Genomic DNA, 11,165 nt, shown 5'->3' on the forward strand with positions numbered 1-11,165 from the left:
ATATATANANANATATATAATATATTATTATATATANATAANAAATAATATATATATATATATATATATATATATATATATATATATATATATATATATATATATATATATACGTATTACGTTTTTGAGTTCTTTTTTCAGACTCAATCACTCAATTAATAATCATTATTATTAACAAAAATAATCCATTTGTAGATCGTAATGAGTCACTTTTAACTATTGGAAGTATCATTCACATATACTGTTAAATCTATAGTGTCAAATTTAACTTAATGTGTGAGTCGCCACTGTTCCTAGTCAATCATATCGTTATTTTACAATAAAACAATGATTATATTTGACATTACATAATGTCAAATTGACACGATATAATGTCAAATGTAATTATCGTTTTAGTAAAAAATAACGATATATTTAGAAAAATATCATTCTATTGTTAAGAAAAATGATTACTCCATTTACTTTCTTTTTTTTAGATAATAGTTACAATAGTAGATAGATTAGTAGAATTTTAGATAGTAACAAAGAATACATTCTTCATAATAATCTTAAAATATACTCATTTATACAACAAATTTTAGAAAAATTCATTATCATGTATTCAAAACAAGAATTAATTTTCTTTTAAAGAATAATATAAAATTATAATCGAAAAAATTATTTTATATGATAAGCAAACCAAACTTGTATTAATTTAATAATCTTAAAAGAATTAAATTCACTAAGTTTTTCAGAATATATTTTAAACAAATTTGATACTTGTGGTGGATAGATGTTATGATAGATTTGCGGATATTATGAACTTTTTAAATACTTGAAAGAATTAATTATTATATACTTTAATTTATTAATTATTATATACTTGCGTATAGTATATTGTATATTTCTATGCATATTTTCTATGCATGCGGTCGGACAATCGCGTGGCAAAAACCTTTCAATGTGCTAAAGATTTCTTTTTATTAGTTAAGTCATGCGCATTTGTGAAAATTAACATAATATTTAAAATATTGAAAGTAATTCATCATCAAAGACCCGAGTCGCATAGATATATAATTTTCACAACGCGCGCACTTACATTGACAATCAGTAACATTCATAATCTAATATTTCGTGTATGACAAAGATTTCAAGCCTGTTGTTTGGCTGCAGAACAGAAAGATCTGAGAATGTCTCTGTTCTACAACCAATCAACAGACTTAAAAAGCCTTGTCGTACACATGAAACATCAGCTTTAGGTATCTTTTCGACAATATATTAATTAAATGCTGAAATTGATTACGACGAGCGGTAGCGGACATAAATTATCATAAATATCTACGTTCTTCCGTGGCTGAAGAAATCATGGTATGCACCTGTCCTAATAGCTTCGCACAGAAGCATGTTCGCGTGCTCGTGTTGGATAATAAATTCATAACGATCTCGCCATTTTTATTTTACAATCAATGAATATATTACTCGATAAATTTCTCAATTCAATAACATATTACAAAATAAGAAAAAAAAATTCACATCTACCGTGGAAAAAAAAACAACTAGCCTGGCGAACGCGATAAGTGTAATAACCAGTTGGTTATTTTGCTGCTTTATGAGCACGACCAGTGTGGTGACAAACGTGCGCGCGCGCGAATCTTGCAAGTAAAGCTTGACAAAAAAAATAAGAAAAAATTGTTTGGATTTTCTCACCTTAGTCGAGTACGTACACGATAACCTGGATAATTCGTCAAGAAATAGGACATCATTCGCGATTAAAAGTGCGATTTCTTCATAAAATGAAACTACCTAGAGATACGAAAGGAAGATGACAACGGCAACATGGACACATTCGTGGTGGTAGTGATGGTGGATGGTGGTAGTAGTGGTGGTGGTGGTGGCGGCGGCGGTGGCGGCGACAGGACGGCGGAGACGGAGACGGCGCCGAAGTGATGTTCGGGCGAGATCGTAGTCCGTCGGGTCGAGTCGGTTCGCCGCCTTGCCTGTGCTTGCCTGCCATGACTGGCTGAGCGCGGCATCGCGGGGGAGCGAGGTGGCGCGTCGGCGAGGGAAACCGCCGCTGTGAATCCGGCGTCGTGATTGGTCGTCGCGTGGGAGAGCCGCCCGCCCGAGCTCACCGTCGCCGACAGTCGGCACCGAGCATTCAAGTAGGCCGTATCGAGATATATTCGGAGTCGGGTCGAGAGATAACAGATATACGGCGGGAACAACACCGGACACGCACGCAATCCTCTCGAACATTTTGCTTTTACACGCACGGGCACGATGACTGCTCGGCGCGTGCACCGTTCGCAACAACAAGAGCAAGAGCAACAATTACAAGAACAACGACAGTGCCGTAGTTGTCGTCGTGGTGCCACATTAGTCGCGCATCGTCGTGTCGATCGTACGGGCCCGTTGACGGAATCACAGTATCGTGCGCTCGCGGAAACATCGTGGCCGCCGTCTTTGTGCAAATATGCTACGTGCAAGCCGGGCTCGCGGTGCGCGCACTGAGAGGTCCACCCGCAGCTAACGTCAAAAAGAGAGAGAATCGAGTGCGGGGAGAGCGAGATCGCGAGTGCCGAGTGGAGAGAAGGAACAACGCGCTCCACTCTGCGCATTAATACGTCACGGCCTGCCTGCCTGCTTGCTTGCCTGCCTGCCTGCCTGCCTGCCTGCCTGCCTTCTCATACAGTATACAGTAATACAGTATACACCACCTACCTCTCTGTTCGTCGCATCTTCCTTCTTTAACGCTTCTCTCTTTCTCTCTTGATCATCCTACGCCGCGATCTTCACGCCCTCCTCCTACTCCTGCGGTAGCGGCGACCTTCCCACGCGTATCTCTCTTTCTCTCTATCTCTATCTATCTCCGACAACCAACAACGCAACGCCGCGCCGACCGGAAATTAAACTCGCGCGCGAAAAGCGCGGCCGTGTGTCGCGCGACGAAGCGCGGGGATCAACTCGCGAGAGGCGCGCCCGGCCGTCTCGTCTCGTCGCCGTCGTTGTATCGGCGAGACGTTGCGCGTTACGTCGTCTCCGTCGCGCTAAGTGTTCTCATCTGACTCAAGTAGACGCCGCGCGGTTGTCGTTTTGACTGCCGCCACGCCGAGTTCGGTGAGTTCGGTGAGTTCGGTCTGGCAGGGCCGACGGAGATCGCGATACGCCGCGAAGAAATCCGGCTCTTTGTCTTGCGAGTCAAGTGGTGCGGCCTAACCTCGTCGTTCAACTGTCAGCGCGCGACCAATGACGGTGAACAGTTCTTTCTGTGTGCTATCAAGTTTTCTCCGATCATCCGATTCGTGCGCGGCAACGATTCCTTTCGTCCGGATGCGCGTTAATGAGACCCCGAATCGAATGTGAACAGTGATTCTGTTGAATTCCCGCGGTCGCGATCGGTGAATCTCATTTCTAAATTCTAGTGCCAACGAATCGCGCCGTCGGCCGCCGTTCGAAATCATTGCCGACGACGACGGACAACGTTCCGACTTTTTCAATCTCCTCGCTGTGAACTTGTCGCATCTGACCACCCGCCGACGGAGAAACACGGAGTCGATTGGCAAGTAAAGGAATACGAGAGAAGACAGGGAAGACGGTGGCCGTCGCTCGCGTGCCCGCAATAATGCCGCACGTGAGCAGCAGCGGCGGCGGCGACGATCTCGGCAGCGAAGACGAGGTCAAGGTCTTCAAGGATGAGGGCGAGGAGGAGAAGAGGTCCTCGGAGAACCTTACCGAGGACAAGAGCGATCTCATTGATCTTACTGAGTCTGAGGTGCGGATCATTTCGTCATACATTTTCTTTCTTCTCCATTATTGTGTTTCGTGTTTCGCGATATATACGTTTCCTTCCAAATATCCCAGTAGTCGCAAGGACGCAGGCATTAAGTGCGTGCATGTGTGTTGCAGGAAAAGGGCACGCTCGCCGGAGGGACCTACGCGACGACGGGAAAAACGTCGGCGAGATCCGACCTCAGTCCCGTTTTCGGTGAGTCTCTTATTTTTTTTTTTCTTTCGGACTTTCCGGGATTTATTTGTTTAGGCCTTTTACGAGAGTCACATGTTCGGGGTTATCATAAAAACTCGAAATCCGAGAAAAGTCCGAGAAAATTTGCAAAATTTTCTGGAAAACTAAAATTCTTGGCTCCAAAGAAGTTTAATCGCACATCTATCTTCTATGGAATCTTTGGAATCTTACCAATTTGATAATTAAATGCAAAGTGTCAACATCAATAGTAATTTACATTTCTATGTTGAATTATTCCCTCAACGAAATATTTGACGAAATATTTCCATCAATCAGGATGAAAATATACAAAAATTTCGAAACACGATTGAAAGCAATGATAAAATTATGAAATTTTAGGATGAAGAATTTGTGACAACTCTCTGATGTTCTCTGCTCCGTTCTTATCACGGTAACTCTACTTCCTGGTTTTCTGTATTTTCCGCCTATTTATGATCCGTGCGTGAAAAAAGTGATGATAATTTGCTTTCGTCACGAAGAGTTAACCCTCGATATTTCGCGAACGACGGCGGGAATCATATCGACGCCAATTTCGTCGCGTGAGTTTAATTATTCGTTAGCCTTCCCTATATTCCTACCAAGTCAACGGGATCGATACATCATTCCGTTGCGTCGTGGTAAACAGCTGGCTGGAAGTCTATTTAAACGGAAATAATGCGTAAGAGCGCCCGTGTACGAGGCATAATGTAATTTTAATTTTACAACGTATCATATTACAAAACGTCAAGTTTACTTTTTTTTTTTTTAAAAGACTCCTATTTCTCTCTAAATATCTGTAAATAATCGACGCGTCGTGTAGAAATGTAATCCAACTTAAAACTATACATCGATCATCCACATCAATCAAAAAAAACGTAGAGTTGAAAGTAATTCCTTGTTAAAGTCTATTCTATAATTGCGTAAGCGGTTGTAGTTGTAAGAATTAATCATCGGTCGAGTATGAGAAGAATATTCGATTGTGATTGTTCAATTCTCACGAAGTAAGAAGAGTAAGAAATTGACTAATCACAGTCGAATGTGAGAAGAATAATCGAGTGTGATTGGTTAATTTCTTACTCTTATTTCTTACTTGCTCCGTGTATTGTAGACGACGCCGTGTATTGTTACAACCACTTAGAACTACGCTTACGCAATTGTAGAATGATTTTAAGGGCCATCTACAATGAGGGTAATAGGGCACACAAAAATACTTGAATAGTAAAACGTAAATAGTAAGTGAATTAACCAATCACAGTAGAGATCACTGTAAAGCCATAATGTATAAGCAGTAATAAATCCAACATGTTGATTTCCTTACTGCTCAAGTTTTTTTTAGTGTACCATGTCCTTTATGGCAGTAAGTTTTAAATCGTAAGAAATTGACGAATCAGAGTTGAATGTGAGGAGAACAACCGATTATGATCGGTCCATTTCTTACGGCTTATCGCATAATATTTATACCATAGCCCGTAAGTGGATGTTTGCGACGTGAGAATATCAGAGTTGGCAGCAATTGATTGCGAAGGAATGAAATAATAAAGTATCAACGGTGCGACGTTTCCTAATGGTATCCGCGTCCGGGCTTAGCTCGATATCGCGTCATAACGCCACACCAGGTATCTTGCGCTGCCTCGCACGCTTAGATTAACGTCATTTGAAATCGATCGCGGCACGATAAGTGCCTACTCTCGTAGCCGCTTTCACGGTCCGATGATAATCGCGTCTGTGTGCGCGCTCTGTGTCGGCTAGGGAAAATATGTGACTCGGATTCCCAGCGTATGGCTGTCCACTAGCCACGGCGCTCCTATTAATTTCCTCGCCATTACGCCGCATTACGTTGCACGTCGTCACCGTTCGAAAGGTTCTTCTCCGTCGTCGCCGTTGTCGTTGGCGCAGCGACGGTGGCCTTATTGCCCACACTCACCCGTCGCAATAATCGCGAACCCCGGAGGCGTTGACAACGACACTTAGACAATTCTACGCATGAGAGAAAGTGAGAGAGAGAGAGAGAGAAAAAGAGATATGCCATGTTGCTCTTATTGGCACAACGTCAATAAAAGCTACTTTGTAAGCCGTCTCGAATCGCGTTCTCTTTCCTTCTTTTAAAGGTCATCGCCTAAACACAGCCGATTGTTGCGCGAGCAATGATTATATAGAGACGTATTAGACAAGTTTGAGTAGTAATTCATGAAATCACATCCCTCTTACAAACATTTAATGCTAGCCAATTTATTACTAAAAAACAGTAATTAATTATTTGAAGTACTAAAGGTACTGAACAGCAGTGCTTTTGATACTTAAAATAAATACTTAGTTACTGTCTTTCAGTTTTGACCATTAGATTTCTATAAATCCAAGTGTGTAAAAAGTGACTACAATATATGTGTATGATTAGTTTTCTGTGTAAAAATGATACTAAGATCGGTATTCATAGTTGATTTTTATATTTAAGATTGTCATAAGTACAGTCTTAAGGTGTCACGAATCAATTATAAAGTACTTAAGTATTAGCACTTTAAGATAGTCTTAAAATAAGAACGGATTACGAATACCAGACAGTCGCATTAACATCTTAAGATATTACTTAAGACGGTTTTAAAATAAGAACAGACTATAAATACCGGTTTACATTACACGTTTAAATCTATTTTTTTGTATGCAATATAATAGTATGTTACTTTTATACGGAAAACCAATCATAAACATATATATTATAGTTACTTTTTAGTTACAAACGTAAATTTGCAATGCAATTCGTGGAGTACACATATCAAATTTATGCAGCATATACGACAAAAATTTCTATTTATCTTGATCTTATTTTTATTGTTTCATTGTCTGGATATTAAATATTTATATACATATTGGAATGCATATATCAGGCTATAATTAACTTGGAATTCTTTAGAAACGATTTTTCGAAGAATAGAAACTTAATAATACTAATCGCAGATCGATGCAATCCTTGTATAAAGATGAATAGCGGCCGTGAAACGGGAGCGATAACATCGCTAAACGTCTCGAAAAAAAATTCAACTAATGTAAACAATGCAGTAAACTCAAACGCGCAACGTGTATCCTCCCATGATACTTTTGAAAAAAAATCATCAAGGCTATGAATTGTTATGTTTCTCGTCATTCTTTAAACCTTGTTTCTCAATATTATTTACAGATCTCTGGAATTAACGAAGTCATTAAAAATCTGAGGATGTTTTTAACCAGTTATGTTAAAATTATTTTCTGCGATTGCTAGAAATTAAAAAAATTAGAATTAGCATTTAAAGTAAAATATGGTTGTAATTATCAACCCTCCGTCTACATCGCTGTTTTTTAACATTTTTTTTTGCTAGTCGTCACGGTCTTCATGCCAACATCAAATTTTTCCTACTAAATCAGTTATGAAAAATCGGCAATATTTTGTTATTATTCTACATCTGTACTTTGTATTCTAAACGTTTTTAAATTCAGTTATTATATTGGTTTTTTTTATATAGTAAAATACAGAAGGAAACTTTGACTGTTCCTAAAAGATCACGATGTAAGCGGAGGGTTAATGGTCATTTTTTGTAACACCATAGAATATTAGACCAGTTTTTCGAGGAACTCGGGATCATTTTCTCAAATTGCTATCCTTTTTATACTTTACAAAAAAAATTTTGCAGTTTTTTTATGTTTTGCTTCAATGTCTTCTCATTCTTCTAAAAGTTCAAAAGTCGCGTCTACTTCATTTTATCAATGATAGAAAAAGAAGAATTTACAAGCGACAGATTCGTTCGGAACAAATCGCCTTGGCGTTTCAGTAACGTATACAATGAAGTGCGTGCCTTCCGTTCCCGTGACCACTTCTTTCTCTTTGTCACTGACAAATCGATGTCACGCTACCGTGCATGCTGTCATGCTGTTGCCAAAACATTTTAATGAGTTAACGTGGCCGTACGTCTCCTGCCGCATCTTGTATTCGAGATGTTACAGACACGATTACGGTATTATCTGAAGAGCGTGATTATTCTGAGAGGTTTCGACTCTTAAAAATACCTCGCGCTTTATCGCTTATGTAATACATAGCCGTACGAAAAATTTCCGTAAATCATTCTTTATAATCGCGAATTTGATTTTTCTGTCGTTGTCACCTGTTAATTATATTTCTCGAAATATATATAAATTATGAATAGAATTCGTAATCGCATGTTATATACGTTGCCCAATAGAAACTTATAAGTATTCATATTCTGTTCTTATTTTAAGACCGTCTTAAGTAATGTCTTAAGATGCTAATGCGGCTCTCTGATTGGTTCATGACATCTCAAGACGGTATTGTATAAAAATTTAATATAAAATTCAGCTTATGGCTGAATACCAAGTATTTTTGAGTACAGTGAGTTCGAACGTAACTTGAATTAACAATGTCACATGCTCTACTTTGTTTTCCGATTGGATGAGGTCATGGTTCCTTCAGATTAACCGACCTAGGTTAAGTTCAAATCCATTGCACTCGAAAACTATTCTATTATAGTTTCTATTGATTAAATTTTGTTGTCGCGCCACGGAACATTTGTTTTATGTATGTGTATTTATACTACGCGTACGGGACTACGCGTGAATATTAAGGAGAAAGAGAGGAAAGGATTCGTTGCACTCACCGTCACAGAAAACGTGTAAAACGTTACGTCGGGATCCGTTGTAATCGCTTAAGTGGTTAATTATGGCTCTTCAAGGAAGGCCGCGCGCGAGGCTCAAGCGGAATTAATCTTGGCATCGGCCGACTTCAGTAGAGCCGCTTCACGTGTTTTTTTTTTGTCGCTTGTCCGCATGAAAACTAGTTATTCAGATATGCCGAGAAAGTCGAGATTGTATGTAACACGTCACATTCTGACGTCACTTTTAACCAAACATCACTCCTCCGTTGATATATTGTACATACATGCGAATCAATGGTGAAATGGAAAGATAATATACATGGTGCTCATATTGAAACTTGTTTTTTATTTTTTTTATCTGCTTGCAATTGAAAACAAAATGCAAAATAGAAACAAACTTGTGCATAGAAGAATTTACATTTTTTTATATTGGAATTTTTGTTGCGCGCGACTTGATATATTTTTTTGATTATGTAAAACTATTACCTACAGTATCTGTCGATGCTGAAAAAATATCAGAGACACATACACAAAATATGTATGTTTTAATGCGAGTGCTTAATTAATATTATCATTATTATTAACATAATGTTATTATCATTAACATATCATACAAGTATTTCGTTAATATTCATTTCATTGTTAGCTTAGCACTGTATGCCATACGTTAATTATCCATCGAAAAGAAGAAAAATCTACCTAAATCTATAGGGAGGATAAATATGACTTTACAATCTTCTCGTTACATTTAATTAAAGTGCTACTCTATTAAAACCGTTCGATATATTTTACATGTATGTGTAATTATTATATATAATATATAATTATTGCAAATTCTTATCACTTGGAGTAAAATAATTATAAACGGTTTTTCTTAACTACCTACAAAATATTGTTTTCTACAGAAATTGATGATTTACGTGTCGGTTGGAATTAAAATCGATGTATGTGTGAGACACAAAATGTGTACAAAATAAAATCTTGTATATATCTATACGGACGACTATTAGAGCTTTTACAAGTTTGACTTCGCAAGTGAGTGTAAACGTGTTACGATGTACATATAGGTATTTAAACGTACATCACGATTCGTGCGATAGTTCGAACTTGTACGATCAAAATATTCTGAAACTTTCTTCGTGTTTCATTTATTTGTTATTGCAAAGTTAACTGTGCTGATATCGCGAAATACGATTCTAGCGAGAGCACATACAGAATTTTTTTTTTTTTTAAATACTAAGAAAAGTAATTCAATTAATTTTCTTTCTTTTAAGTAAAATAATCATAAAGATTATTTATTTTATTTTATTTTTAATAATGTTTCCTTGATGATAATCTTAAATTGTATACTGAAAAAAGAATCTGCCTAATTAGAATTCTGATTAAAAACTGATTAAAAATTTTAGAATTTTCTGGTTGAAAATCAATTATAATTTTAATTGGGATAATCAAAATTGTGACTGATATGATCAAAATCTTCTGGTTTATTTCCAACTAAAATTTTTTTAATGTACTTATTACGAATTAAAAATGAAAAATTTATTTATTTTTTTTTTTTTAAGAATATTTATCGAAAAACTAATTTTATATAAGCATATTATAAAATTGAATTTGTTTTAATTTAATAATTTTGATTAAAGTATTAAACTTACTAGGATTCAGACATATTTTGAATTTTAATGCTTGTGATGAACTTATGATAGATTTACAGACATATATAAACATTTTAAATACTTGAAACAAATAATTGTTACTTGTGTATAATACATTAATTTTTTTTCTATATGCAAAAGTCTCTTATACCTATTTTAATTGTAAATTTTTATAAAATTATTCTAATATGTGATTTATTTCTTTCTACAAAGTATTTACAGAGAGTATTATTATTTTTTTCTCGGTCATTTTTGAGTAATCAAATTTAATTATCTTCTATAATATTTATATAAAATATGAAATGGAGTATTTACAGAGAGTAATTATTATTTTTTTCTCGTTCATTTTTGAGTAATCAAATTTAATTATCTTCTATGTAATATTTAATATAAAATATGAAATGAACTCGCAGCACACTGTTCGCCCACTGTTGTCGGTATAACATACGTATGGTATCTACGTTTGCACGCGATTTCTTCCGATGGTATGTATGTACGTGGGCACTCGCGAAAGCGCGCCTTTCGATACACATACTTTGTCGCTGCTCGGAAACCGCCTCCGCGCATTCAGATTGCACCTCGGACTTTGCGGATATACGATGCGCAATGCATCGTGGTGTGCTTCGAAGATCGAGAGAGAAAAAAGAAGCGAGACAGTAGTAGAGAGGTAGAGGAGAGAGTTAGAAACGATGTGTCTCGTTGTGCGAAGTAATTGACGAGTTCGCGTGTAGGCGGTCGGGCGCCTAGATCGCCTCGAGCACACCATAGGCTTATCTTCAGAAACGAAAAACGAAACGAAACGAATAACCCCGACGGCCGAGCGCGAAATCGTGAAGAGAGAGAGAGAGAGAGAGAGAGAGAGAGAGAGAGAGAGAGAGGAGGGAGGGAGGAGGA

At 37.4% G+C, this 11,165-nt stretch overlaps 1 protein-coding gene across 1 annotated transcript in view; it reads left to right on the plus strand.

Moving 5' to 3' along the window:
• Positions 1-3,601: 3,601 nt before the first annotated feature.
• Positions 3,602-11,165, plus strand: part of LOC105619992 (protein pangolin, isoforms A/H/I/S-like) — a 46,867-nt gene continuing 39,303 nt past the window's right edge. Inside the window, exons 1-2 of the mRNA XM_012201503.1 lie at positions 3,602-3,751; positions 3,886-3,964. Of these exons, the coding sequence (XP_012056893.1) occupies positions 3,602-3,751; positions 3,886-3,964 (229 nt within the window). The remainder of the gene's footprint in view (positions 3,752-3,885; positions 3,965-11,165) is intronic.

The sequence above is a fragment of the Atta cephalotes genome (genome assembly GCF_000143395.1).
Source record: "Atta cephalotes unplaced genomic scaffold scaffold00023, whole genome shotgun sequence".
NCBI classification, from domain to species: Eukaryota; Metazoa; Arthropoda; class Insecta; order Hymenoptera; family Formicidae; genus Atta; species Atta cephalotes.